This window comes from Pristis pectinata, chromosome 14 (genome assembly GCF_009764475.1).
Source record: "Pristis pectinata isolate sPriPec2 chromosome 14, sPriPec2.1.pri, whole genome shotgun sequence".
Taxonomy (NCBI): Eukaryota; Metazoa; Chordata; class Chondrichthyes; order Rhinopristiformes; family Pristidae; genus Pristis; species Pristis pectinata.
Genome location: NC_067418.1, coordinates 29,848,146 through 29,862,341, shown reverse-complemented (window position 1 = coordinate 29,862,341; position 14,196 = coordinate 29,848,146). Strand labels below are relative to the sequence as shown.

The 14,196-nt window shown below is 44.6% G+C and overlaps 1 protein-coding gene across 1 annotated transcript in view; it reads right to left on the bottom strand.

Moving 5' to 3' along the window:
* Positions 1–14,196, bottom strand: part of LOC127577824 (protein inscuteable homolog) — a 311,294-nt gene that overhangs the window by 147,129 nt on the left and 149,969 nt on the right. Inside the window, exon 4 of the mRNA XM_052029408.1 lies at positions 9,161–9,506. Coding sequence (XP_051885368.1) covers positions 9,161–9,506 — 346 coding nt within the window. The remainder of the gene's footprint in view (positions 1–9,160; positions 9,507–14,196) is intronic.

The window sequence follows — 14,196 nt, the reverse complement described above, 5'->3', positions numbered from 1 at the left end:
GTAAAAGTAAAAATAGGTTACCCAGGTATCCAAAAGACTGACTGTTCATGCCTCCCTCTTGATTTGGGACAAACTGGATTCTTCTGTTCCTTGAGTCAAGTATTTAGCAGAGCCTTTTGTAAACACTTGAAGAATTTTGAACAGTATCGCTTTTTCTAATAACTGTGACCTAAGAGTTGAAATTTGTCCTCCATCATTTGCACCAAAATGGTACAGAGAAATACTACTTGAAATGCAAAGGAAGGAGAGGAGACAACAAAAGAGAAGGATTGTGGTAGTGCAATGCAGAGATCAAATAAAAAAAGATGTAATTGTACAAGCAGCAAGAGAATGCAACAAGGAACAAAAGATAGCTCTAGAGGAGATGTAAATGAGTGAAACAAAATCAGCTTTTGAAATTGTAAATGTGAAACACAGTGGATACTGGATATGCAAAACGAAAATAGGAAGTGCTTATTATCTGAAACTGAAAAGCTATAATGTAGACACTATAGATACTGTGGACGTGATGCAGATGCGTAATCTGGATCAAAAGAAAACAAACTGCTGGAGGAATCCAACAGATAAGGCAGCATCTGTGGAGGCAGTGTGATAGTCAACATTTCGGGACGAGACTCTGCATTAGGACAGGCTATAATGCACCTAGTTAGTAGATGAGGTGCATTGGGATTCACTTGAACAGTGCAAAGAGCCAATATTGGATGGCAGTATTTAATTTTCCCATTGTAGAGGAGACCCCATGATGAACAATGAATGCATTATCTCCATTGAAAGAAGCACTCTTTTAAGAGAGCATTCAGTATCCTTGAAGGTGGGAATGAAAGAACTGCAGATGAGAGAAGATTACCTGATAATCACTGGTTCACACAGTGATCAAATTCAACATGGAGCAGGTCTTCAAGGAGGATGCACGTCTCTGTCTCCACCTGCAATGATAAACTGAGCCCCTGGAAGCAATGTTGTATTGATACATCAGGAAATCTCAGCCTATATCACAAGCTCTAGGGAACTTCTCCATTTACTGCAATCCAGATCAAACAACAACTAGTTCTAGCTGCCGTTCACATTAGCCTTTGCCTGAGGTTAAGTTTCAGGCATCCAAGTAGTAACAGATCTGGGTAGGAAGTAGACTTTCAGCAAAATTTCCACAAAGAAACAATTTTCCAACCAGTAGGTAAGAAAACAGTAGTGAGTACTGAGTTAGAAACCCATGATGCTGGAAATATGCAGCAGGACAGTGATTGTAAAGATAGAAATATAATTAATGTTTCTGGTCAATACTTTTTCATCAGAACAGGGCAAGTAACGAGTATGTAGTGTAGTATTTTCATTGTTTGAATTAGCTCTTCAATTGCTTTAGTACTCTAATCTTGATTTTAGTGGTGAGTTTCAGGAAGTCTGTGGATGTAATACTAACATTCAAAGTCTGTTGAAGTCTATGCTCCAATTGGCAAATGATCTCTCTCTTATATTAATGACCTGGAAGAGGGAATGAAATGTAAAGTTTGCCAGTCATACAAAAATAGGTGGAATATTGTATGTTGTCATGAGGACATTGTGATTCTGTAACAGGATATAGATAGTTTGAATGACTGAGTGAAAACATGGCAAATGGAGCTTAATGTGGGAAAGGGTGAGATCATGCGCTTTGCTATGAGGAATCAAATGGCAAATTATTATCTAAATGGGGAGAGACTGCAAATGAGTGAAATTCAGAGGGATCTAGATGTTCCAGTACATGAACCACAAGAAGTTAGCAGGCAGGTCCCATAAGTAGTTAAGAAGACAAATAGCACTTTGGCCTTCATTGCATAGGAAATGGATCTGATGTTACAATTGTATAGGGTGTTGGTGAGGCCCCACCTGGAATACTGTGCACAGTTTTGGTCACTTTATCTAAAAAAGGATATAGTAGCATTGGAGGTAGTCCAAAGGAGATTCACCAGGCTAATTCCTGGGACGAGAGGGTTCTCCTATCAAGAGAAGCTGGACAGTTTAGGCCTTTATTCCTGCGAGCTTAGAAGATTCAGGTGACTTTATTCAAATATATAAGATCCTAATGGGGTCTGACACGATACGAGTTGAGTTATTTTCACCAGTGGAGAGTCACAAACATAAGGACACAGCAACAAAATAGGGGGCCGTCATTTAAAACTGAAGTGTATAGAATGTTTTTTCTCAAAGGATAGTGTATCTCTGAAATTTTCTCTCCCCAAGGGTGGGGGAGGCCAGACACTTCGATATATTTAAGGTGAAGATAGATAAATATTGGAAAGACCAAGGAATTAAGGGTTATGGGGAACTAGCACCGAAGAGGAAGTGAAGCCAACATAGATCAGCCATGATCATATTGAATGGTGGGACAGGCTTGAGGGCCCTGGTGGCCTACTTCTGCTCCTACTTTCTTGTGTTCTAAGGGACTGTACACAACCAGCCCAGCATGCCTGATTAAAAAGCAGAAGTCAACAGCTTGAAGTCAGCTTCATGAGACACTTGCATTTTCACCAGCCTTAAGCACAAAACCATTCCACATTAAGAATAAAACTAATTCTTCCATGCTCAAATTTCCTCCACAATCACCTCCCACCATTCTTCCCCTCTTCACATGCTAGACAAACAGGTGATAGAAGACTCTAAGGGTTCATGAGAGTTTTCTCTTTTTAATATAAAAAACTTAATATTAAATTTTAATATTACATTGGTATTGGTTTATTATTGTCACTTGTACTGAGGTACAGCGAAAAACTTGTCTTGCATACCGATCGTACAGATCAATTCATTACACAGTGCAGTTACATTGAGTTAGTACAGAGTGCATTGATGAAAAAATTTAAAACTTAATATTAAAACAATATAACTTTGTAACCAGTAACTTCAATGCAGCACATTGAAGAAATGCATGGAAGTTCCTAGTTGAAAAGTTTTGACACCCACTTAAACAGAAATTAAATTTTTAGTCAACCAACGCAAAGTGAATTCATTTCAGTAATATTATGAGTCAACCAATGTAAACACATTTCTCTGGTTTAACCAGTCCAACATGGATTGAAACAATCAAACGTTATTTAGGTTGGCTGCATCCTTTGACAAGACTTATTAGGCTTAGATGCACGAAGATAATAACTACTTTTGCCATTCAACAAAGAAACTTTTTTTTAAACAGTACAAAGGAAACCTTCACAATCCTACAGTTTCCCTGAAATGCTTGAACGGTTTGAACAGAAATTGTCACTTCAGTAACTTACCTGCCTCATTTTTAACTTCACACATTTCTCCAGTACTATGTGGAGCCAGTTCTGTAGGAAGTGTCATACTGCTACCTTTCAAAAAAGCAACTCTGTCACGATTGTTTATCTGCAGGTTCATCATATCAACTTGTAGTTGTGATGTTGCCGCTTTGGCTATATTTTTTGATATTAATAAGTAATACGGTTTTTTTTTACATACCTGCAAATGGACGTATCCCAGTTTAAATACTGAGACACACATGCTGGAAACTCTGATTGACAAAAGTAGGAAACCATGGACTGATTCTTAAATTTCTCCAAAATTGTTGGTGTCCATACCATAGCAGCTAGATCTAGAAGCTGGAAACTCCAGTGAATGTACTTGAGTAAGAAAGTACAGAATTTCCTAGATTCTATTTAATCGTTAAAATTATTCATGTAATCAAATTTGTAAATAATGTTTCTCCAAAACTTAATTGACCCCCTTCAGGACCATTAACAGCAAATTGCAAACAGGCTAATGTGATGCTGGTATTTAAAACGTGAAGAAACAAACATAGGGAACCAAAGACTCATTGGCCTTCACCCCCATCAGCCTGATCCCCTGTAAATCAAACACTATTCTGACTCAGAAATAAACCTTTTAGTGTCCCTTGATCCAAGTTCCTAGACTCCTGACAGGAGCACCATGGAAGTATCTTCAAGGTACTGCCTCACCATTACATTCTCATGTGCAGTTACAAATGGATAATAAATGTTAGCTTTGCCAATAACATTCACATTCCTTGAATGAATAAAAGAACCATTAGCTGCAATAATTTGGAGGATCAAATGGCCTTCTTTCATATTTTTACCGTTCTATGGTGGGGGGGGGGGGGGGAGGCAGACATATGTGATGAAAGGGAAAGGGAATGAGAATAATCTGATAGCTCTATCAAATGTGGTAGTATAATAACAGTGCTGATTTCTATACATGTAATGCAGCTCCCTGGAAAATCATATATCAAAAAAACTAAATGCAAAATATATCTAGTACTTGCTCCTTCTGTATTTAATGTGTGTGCTACAAGCACAGTCTAGCTTAGAGTTAATCCTGTTGGCCTTGGAAATATTTAAAACATAAGTTTATGAAGAAGGTTGAAATAGTGATAGAATAAACTCATTTGAACTAAATTAGTAATATTTTGTGATCTTATGCTCACACCCATCAATTACAACTTAAATTTACCTACAATCTTCACAGAATGTGCAAATCACATCGAACTGGAATTTTCCACAAAAATACAGTCCTGAAGGAAGTTTCTTTAGGAATCTACAGCTTAGCTTTACTGGCTGTGTGGTTAACTATTATTGATATTAAAAAACTAACAATGAAGTCAATCTGATACTTGTATTAAAATAAGAATGAGAGCCAGATGAGAAAAACAAGAATTAGAGGCAGGGAATCTAATGAATGGATGGGAAGAAAAAATATATACACTTATTGCCAAAAAGATGAAGAGAAACATGCGATATAAAGCAAGGAAAGTATGGCAGAAAGAAAGAAAGCTGGTACATAACTGTGCAAACCACATAGACAGGATTTTTCGGTTTGATATTATTCTAATCTCATAGTTGTCACTTGTCTGCAAATGATGTGGCAGCGACACCTTTGTTCTTGCATTAATTTACAGTATTTTGGCACAGGCCTTCAAATTGTCTTCCACACCTCTCTCTTTTTCTGTTCTGAGAATTTAACCTGACAATGTAGTATCCAAGGTTCCAACTTCTGAAAGCAATTTTATTAATAACAGCTTAGATGGAAAGTATGGATTATTCTCAGGTTACCTATTTGAATTCTATTCAATATTTCACTAGGTATATTAAAACATTGTAAAACACCTTTCCATCATGTTAAATTCATCATAATTCCCCAAACAATTTGTCTCTACATATTCCTTAACTTCAATGGTAGGTTAAGTGACAATAGACTCAAGCAAGTTATTTCTGAATTAACAATTTTATTATGTTCTCAGTCCTCTTGGTCCTTTTTGAAAGAAAATCAATGTTCCTTTTTGAAAATTTAATCTGGCTTCCACTAGTCTACAATGATCATGTGGTCTGAACCATTCATTGTTTTGATTACCAGCTATATTGCTTCATTATTTATTAATTGTGTCAGTCAGGGAGTGGGGAACAGGGGCAGCAATCAAACTCTACCATTCTACTGTAAACCTGCCTGTTTGCATTAATTATTTAGTAGAGTTTCTACATTTGTTTTCTTTCATTTCTTCAGTAATTCTCTATTCTTTCCCAGTTAGCTTGGCAGTAGTTTAAACAAAGAACATTTATTCATCAGCATTGGAATCATCCATGCCAACATTTTTAAATTATGAAACTACACAAGTTTTCTGAGAATATGAACCTAAATGCAAGATTTCTTCTTGCCTGCAAATATTTTCAATGGTATTTCTCATTGACAAATAGTTCCTGCTAGTACATATTCTCTGAGTTCTATCCAGATCGCCCTTGAATTCCATACATAAATTTTTTCCAAGACTTCCCTCCCATTTGGATAAACCATTCCCTTTTTGCTTTGTTTTGTCTTATTCAGGTACATATCAATAAACATTTAATTGATAGAGAAACAAAGGACTGCAGATGCTGGAACCTAGATGAAAAACACAGTGATGCTGGAGGAACTCAGCAGGCCAGGCAGCATCCGTGGAGAAAAGCAGGCGGTCAACGTTTTGGGTCAGGACCCTTCTTCAGGACTGGAGATATGAAAAGGGGAAGCCCAATATATAGGAGGGAAAAGCAGAGCAGTGATAGGTGGACAAAAGAGGGGAGGCAGGGTGGGCACAAAGTAGATGCAGCTGAGAGACAGTGATAGGCGGGTACAGGGGAGGAGGGGAAAACAGATCCACCGTGGGATAGGTCCAAGGTAAGGAGGGGTAGAAAAAAAAGAGAGATAGGCTAGGAAAGGGAAGAAAGGAAGAGGTATGATGGGTGTGGGGTTACTAAAAGTGGGAGAATTCAATGTTCATGCCATTAGGCTGCAAGGTTCCAAGACAGAAGGTGAGGTGCTGTTCCTCCAGTTTGCATTTGGAATTCTCCTGGCAGTGGAGGAGGCCGAGGACTGACATGTCTGTGATGGAGTGGGAGGGGGAGTTGAAGTGACTGGCAATGGGGAGATGCAGATCGCGGTTACAGACGGAGCACAGGTGTTCTGCCAAGTGGTCACCTAGTCTGCATTTGGTCTCGCCAATATAAAGGAGGCCACACTTGGAGTACTGATTGCAGTAGATGATATTAAGGGAGATGCAGGTAAATCTCAGCCACACCTGAAAGGACAGTTTGGGTCCCTGGATGGAGGTGGCGGGGGCAGTGGAAAGTTCCCGGGGTGGGAGTGGGATGGGTGGGGGAAGAGAGAAGTGAGCTAGGGAGTCGCGGAGAGAGCAGTCCCTGCAAAAGGCAGAAAGGGGTGGGGAGGTGAAGATATGCTTGGTGGTGTTGTCCCGTTGGAGATGGTGGAAGTGGCGGAGAATGATGTGTTGGATACATTGGCTAGTGGATGAAATGCGAGGACAAGGGGGACCCTATCTCTGTTGGGTCTGGGAGGGCTGGGAGTGAGAGCAGAGGTATGGGAAATGGCAGAGATGCGGGAGCGAGCTCTCTCGAGCACAACAGGGGGTAGGCCACAGTTAGTAAAGAGGTTGGACACCTCTGATGTCCTGGAGTGGAAAGCCTCATCATGGGAGCAGATGCGGTGGAGGCAGAGAAATTGAGAAAAGGGGATGTCCTTGCAAGAGACAGGGTGAGAGGAGCTGTAATCAAGGTAGCTGTGGGCATCAGTGGGTTTGTTGAAGATGTCAGTGGATAAAGAATCTACTGAGATGGAGACAGAAAGATCGAGGAAGAAGAGAGACGTGTCAGAGATAGTGCAAGTGAATTGGAAAGCTGGGTGAAAATTTGTGGCAAAATTTATGTAACTGTTGAGTTCCACATGGGTACAAGAGGTGTGACACCAATGCAGTCGTCGATATAGCGGAGAAAGAGTTGAGGAATGGGGCCAGAGTAGGCTTGGAACAGAGACTGTTCAACGTAGCCAACAAAGAGGCAGGCACAGCTAGGGCCTATGGCTATGCCCTTGTTCTATAGAAAGTGAGAGGAATCCAAAGTGAAGTTGTTTAGGGTGAGGACAAGTTCAGAGGAGTGTGTTAGTGGAAGAGGACTGGTTCTGTCTCTGGTCGAGAAAGAAGTGAAGGGCAGTGAGGCTGTCACGATGGGGAATGGAGATATTTTGGGACTGGACATCCATGGTGAAGATGAGGTTGTGCGTGCCGGAGAACCTAAAGCTATGGAAGAGTTGGAGAACGTGTGATATGTTACGGACGTAGGTGGGAACGGATTGGACAAGGGTTGGGGGGGGGGGGGGGGGGGGGAAACAGGATAGTGTCCAGGTACGAGGATACGAGCTCTGTGGGGCAAGAGCAGGCGGAGACAATAGGTCTGCAGGAATAGTCCTCCTTGTGGATTTTGGGGAGGAGATAGAAACAGGCAGTACTAGGTTGCGGGACTATCATGTTGGTATTTGTGGGGACTGGGGGATCTCTCGAGGTGACAAGGTCAGTGATGGAGATAACGTCCTGGTTGTCCTTGGTGGGGTAGGTAGGTAGGAGGAAGTGTCCAAGAGTTGATGTCTGGCCTCTGCAAGGTAGAGGTCAGTACGCCAGACTACCACGGCACTACCTTTGTCGGCTGATTTGATGACAATGTCAGGGTTGGTACGGAGAGAGTGGAGATCAGAGCATTCAGAAGGGGTAAGGTTGGAGTGGGTGAGGGGGGCAGAAAAGTCAACACACCTGATGTCACGCCGACAGTTGGCAATGAATAAATCCAGGGACGGTAACAGGCCTGATGGGGGGACTCCAGGTGGAAGAAGAGGGCTGGAGGCGGGAGAACGGGTCATTAGAAGGGGGAGAGGACTCCTTACCGAAGGAGGCGGCATGGAGGTGGAAGAGGCAGAAAAAGAGCTCGGCATTGTGCCAGGCTCGGAATTTGTTGAGGTGGGGACATAGAGGTACAAAGGTGAGGCCTTTGCTGAGATCAGACCGCTCAGCCTCGGAGACGGGAAGGTCAGGGGGGATGGTAAAGACCCAGCAGGGGCTGGCGGAGGAAGGGGGGGGGGGGGGTAGAGGGGCTGGGCTGGTGAGAGGGGTTGGGAGTGGTACAGGGATGAAGAATAGGAGGTGGATGTAGGGGAGGGAACAAGAGGGGGAGCGGGAGGAGAGGTCAGGGGAGGGGATAAGAGGTGTTGGGAGTGGGCTGGTGGAGGTGCAAGGTGGGATGCAGAATTAGAAGTAGATGGGGGAAGAAACAGAGCAGAGGCAACAGACGGCGAAGCCTGAAGAAAGGGAGGCCCCGGGGAGGGTGGGAGGAGCAGGGAGTGGTGTAGGGCAGGAGTGTCCGGGTGAGCGGAGGAGGGGGTGCCAGAAGACTGTGTGGCAGTGGGAACCTCTGACTCTGGGCAGGCGGGAGAGGGGGCATTCAGGTGCAGGCCAGAGGAATGATAGATATTAAGATGCAACTTCACCCTTCATGCTTAAAATTGGACTTGTTCATGACATTAAGAGGAGGGATTCCATCAAAGTGAGCCACTCCAATTCATAACTAGGCTGAAAATTGCCTAAACCTGATGCACAAGCTTGAATGAAAATTAATTAGGAAATTTAGATTCCACATTACTTCTGTTGCAGGTCTCACTTTAAATTATGTTATCACCCCCAAGAGCTTATTTGCAGTGTAGAGATTCAAATTATAATTGTAAAAAGCAATGAAATCAATAGCATTCATAATAAATCATAAATTCATAATAAATCATAAATTCATATTCTTACTGTTTATTTCCTGAAATCTTAATTCATGACTAAATTTGAGCTGATTGGCATTACCTGTTGTATCTCTCCGGAAGCATTGTGAGCGTAACTATTGCTTTCATTTATCAGCGATCTGATGTGACAGTTCATCCTCACCGCAGTACTGTGGATGTGTTGCCACCTATTTATTTCCAGCTTGTAGAAAATCTTGGACAGTTCCGTGGTGATTGTCCATGCTCTTTTTAGCAGTGTCTGCAAGCTGTCAGGTAAGTCTTGCTGAGATGTTATGACAAGCTCGTTGAGTCCATCACCATCCACACTGATGGGTTTTGATTGAAGTATATACATGCATTCACACTCTGCCATCAATCTCAAGTCCTCCATCCAACGCTGCACAGAATCTATCTGCATCAGATGCATGCTAGAGGAAGGATACCATAAAATAGAATTAACAATGTCACCCTAGTGATTTCTTGCTCTTCTAACTCTTCCTCCCCTCAACCCTTTTCACTAATGGCACTGATCCAGATTGTGCATGGTTATCTGCCTTCAAATGAACCTGCAATGGTGAGTCTTTGTTTGTGTGATTGTGCAATGGCCTTGGATTTCTTTTCTAATCTTGCCATTGTTCCTCTCAAGTTCTGCTGGATAAATTGAGGAAACATGTTTCAGTAAACATCCATACATTTAAAAGAGAAATAAATCTAGCGACATGTACATAAAAGCTTGACCCTTCACAATGATATGCATGCCTTGCAGCAGCCAGTGACAGATTTGAATACAATTCCACTTCAAATACTGAAACATGCAGTTCATCACTGGCCACTTCAAGGAGAAATGAAGCAGTTGCTCTGCAGATCAACTGCACCAGCAGCTTCTCAAACGTACTATTTTTCCAAGCATCCATCCAGGTGATGCCAAAGCAATCTCTTTAACCCAGCCAGATATTCGCAGCATTCTTCACCAGTACGAAGACCAATCCTGCTGTGCCAGTGCATAATTGCACAGGCAACACAACTAGTGGTGATGTCTGGCTTGTTGAATTCCTGTCTTTATTCCTCTTGGAGAAGAGCATGGATACCTTCATCAGCGAAGCCAATAGTCATCTTCTGCCATCTTCCCGGTAGGCACAGCTGGGGTCTAACAGTATCAGTCAAGTTTGAAATCCATCAAGTGATTGGGTGAAAATTGGCCCCTACACCACTTGCTGGTGGACAATGCTGTGCTGCCAGTTATCTGGGGATTGGTGCATATTGCACAGTAATTTCTTGGAAACAGGCATAATGGAACTTTGGACACTAAGTAACATCAAAAAAACCAAAGTCACAGTCACGTTAATCGCAAATTACCAAGGCGCATCCCTGGGCAGGTTCCAGCCAGCACTGAGAGCATGATATTGGTAAGTCCCCTCTAATCTCCTCAGGATCACAACCCTCACTACAAGCCCACTCTATCATATTCCCCTCCTACATTCCACCTAAAGGTGGTTCTCCTCAGCCAATACTCCCATCTATTGATCCATGACCTGAGATCACCAGTGTCCACCCAAAACCATGCCCCAACCTACTGTACCACTCCACATGGACCTAACCAGACAACTCCTTTCTGTTAGTCCTTCCTCTCCAGTGGCCCCAAATCAAACTTTAAAGAACTCACCCCATCCCCCACACTAGACTGAGGACATCCTGATGACATCAAAAGCTGAACTTCTAACTCTTGACACCCAGCCCTCCCTCCCGTGACTCAATCAGGGCCTGAAAACCTGCTGTTTTCTTTTGCATTCTTACCTTTGTATACTGCACTATTGCAAAATATGGAAGGCCCTTACTTAACACCTGACACCTTGGGCTTCAGGTACAACTGAATTTTGCCAGAGCAGGCCCAGAACCAGAAGGGGCATTGCGGCATTATCAGTGACGCTCTCCCCTTCTGCCATTTACAGCAGATCTCCCAACATGTCTGAATTACTGGGTTCACATCTTTCTCATATGCCAAAGGGACTGCAACAAACTCTCGCATTCCTGCCTCTATGCCCAGAAAGGGCTGCTCATCCTGCATTGATTGCTAATTAGTTCAAGATCTTCATGATCAGTGGAGCTCAGTGTCCTAACGGTCAGTGAATATGTCCGACCTTTTCTCCCCCCACAAAGGAGCTTTTCTATGGCAATGTGTTACATACAAAAAAATTGTCCATATTGTTATCTAAAGAAAAACATGAACAGTACTGAGCAGAATAATGAACAATCAAATTAGACATTTTAGAAATTGACTTCTTAATCACCAAGAAATGCATAACGTGTTAAACTTAGGTTGGCAAAGCATTTTGTTGCTTTTTCTTTCTTTCATGATTTACCCCAGCTCTAATCTTTCCTCCTGGTAGTCTTTAAAAGAACAGTATAAGGCTTTGTTCAAACCCTTGAAGTATATATTTTTCAATGACAAAGATGATGGGGAGGCAGAGTCAAAGAAATAAATACTTGCACTTAATGCTGTGATCAATGTAACATTCTTACCCGAGCTACTGGATATTAGTGGCTTTTAAAAAAAAATGTACTGGAACTTGCTGGGCAACAAGCAGCAGTTCCATGACAATCTGATGTCATTTACCACCTCTAAGTATGAGATTCCTTTGCAAATGCCCATGTCCCAATCACACAGGCTGAGTTCCAGTGATTTGCCATTGTACTCTGATACAATGTGGAGCCTGAACTTGCTCAAATTACGCTGAGGAATCTGCCTGACATAGGAACAGCAAGCCCTTCCACTTGAATGGAAGGGAATGGCCACAAGAGTGACAGGCAAGTACAAATCAACTTACATTAGTTAGTTAATTGAGCTTGCTTTAAATGTTTAGAATCATTTTGTAGCGACTCACCATCCAGGTAAGCAAACCGGCTCGGCAGTCGGGTCGCACGGCGTCGGAGTGACGAGGCCCAAGATGGCGGCGGGCCTTAGTCTTCCCCGAGCGACGGGGAGAACCCGCGCGCGGGAAAGACTTGATGACGTAGCATATACGTCATTGCCGGTTGCATTGGGCGGGAACAGTCTCCCTTAAAAGGCCCACGCAAGGCGGGAAAATAAACCAGTTCTGTTCTAAAACTCTATGACTCGTGTCTTGTGTTCATTCCGCGGTAGCAACTGCTACATTGGTGACCCCGACGGTCCAAATGGATTTTGGACCTGCACAATGGACAGCAACGCAGCATCCAACGCAGTGGCACTCAAGCTGCCCACCTTTTGGACGCTTCGTCCCAGCGTCTGGTTTCACCAGGCCAAAGCACAATTCCACCTTCGGCGGATCACCTCCGACTCCACAAAGTACTACCATGTGGTCAGCTCTCTGGACCAGGAGACAGCCGCCCAGGTCAGTGATTTCATCCAGTCCCCTCCAGAGGAACATAAGTACCCGGCTTTCAAAGACCTTCTGATTTGGACCTTCGGCCTCTCCCGTCGTGAGCGTGCCACCCACCTGCTTCATCTCGATGGCCTGGGGGACAGATCCCCATCCACGCTAATGAATGAGATGCTGGCATTGGCCAAGGGGCACAAGCCCTGCCTAATGTTCGAACAGGCCTTCCTCGAACGACTACCCGTTAACATTCACCTGCTGTTGGCCGACGCTGATTTCAGCAACCCGCGTGAGGTGGCTGCCCGGGCAGACGTCCTGTGGAAGGTCAAACGCGAGCGCGGTTTGTCCGTCGGCCAAATCGCCAGGCCGCGAGCCCAACGCCCACCTGAACGAGTTCCAGCAACCGGGCGACCACACCCCAGAAACACAGACAACGACACTGCCAACCAACTGTGTTTCTACCATCAGAGGTGGAGCGCGGAGGCCCGTCGATGCCGCCCACCCTGCAAGCCAGGGAAACGCCAGCGCCAGCCGCTGCTAACAGCTATGGCAGCTGGCCACCGACAAAGCAGTCCGGGACAAGCAGTCCGGGCGGCGTTTCCTCGTCGATACTGGAGCAGAGGTCAGTATTTTGCCCCCGACCGGCCACGACACTCATAACAGGCAACAAGGTCCGGTACTCAATGCCGCAAATGGCACAACGATACGGACTTTCGGTACCTGTACACTTCAGTTACAATTCCGCGGCAGCCGTTTCACCTGGACCTTCACCCTTGCCACCATCGCCCGACCACTCCCAGGAGCCGATTTCCTTCGGGCCCACAACCTGTTAGTTGACCTGCGAGGGAAACGGCTAGTCCACTCCACAACCTTCCAAACCTACCCCGTGGGAGAAACCAGCCTACCAGCCCCACGCTTGGACTCCATTTACCTGTCCGGCAACGAGTTCACCAAGCTCCTAGCTGAATTCCCATCAGTTTTGGCACCTCAGTTTACAAATTCTATGCCCAAACACGGGGTCCAACACCACAGGGCCACCACTTCACGCCCGAGCTCGACGCTTACCTCCAAACAAGCTCCGCCTGGCAAAGGAAGAGTTCCATCGCATGGAGGAGCTGGGGATTTTTCGCAGGTCAGACAGCCCCTGGGCCTCCCCCCTGCACATGGTCCCCAAAGCCACCGGCGGGTGGAGGCCCTGCAGCGACTACCACAGGCTGAATGACGCCATCACCCCAGTCCGCTATACCATCCCTCACATTCAGGACTTCGCAGCGAACCTACATGGGGCCCACATCTTTTCCAAAGTGGACCTTGTTCGGGGATACCACCAAATCCCGGTCCATCCAGATGACGTCCCCAAAACTGCAATTATCACCCCATTCGGCCTTGTTGAATTCCTTCGAATGCCATTCGGCCTTAAGAATGCCACGCAGACCTTCCAGCGGCTGATGGACGCGGTAGGCCGAGACCTGGACTTCGTGTTCATTTACTTAGATGACATAGTAATCGCCAGCTGTGACCACCAAGAACACCTTTCCCACCTCCACCAGCTGTATTCCCGTCGCCGTGATTTCAGCCTCACGATCAACCTGGCCAAGTGCCAATTCTATCGATTTACAGTTGGACTTTATCGATTTCCTCAGCCACAGAATCACCAGCGATGGAGCAACACCCCCACCTGCCAAGGTGGACGCTAGCCGCCATTTTGCCCACCCTAGCACGGTCAAAGGCCTACAGGAATTCCTGGGGATGGTCAACTTTT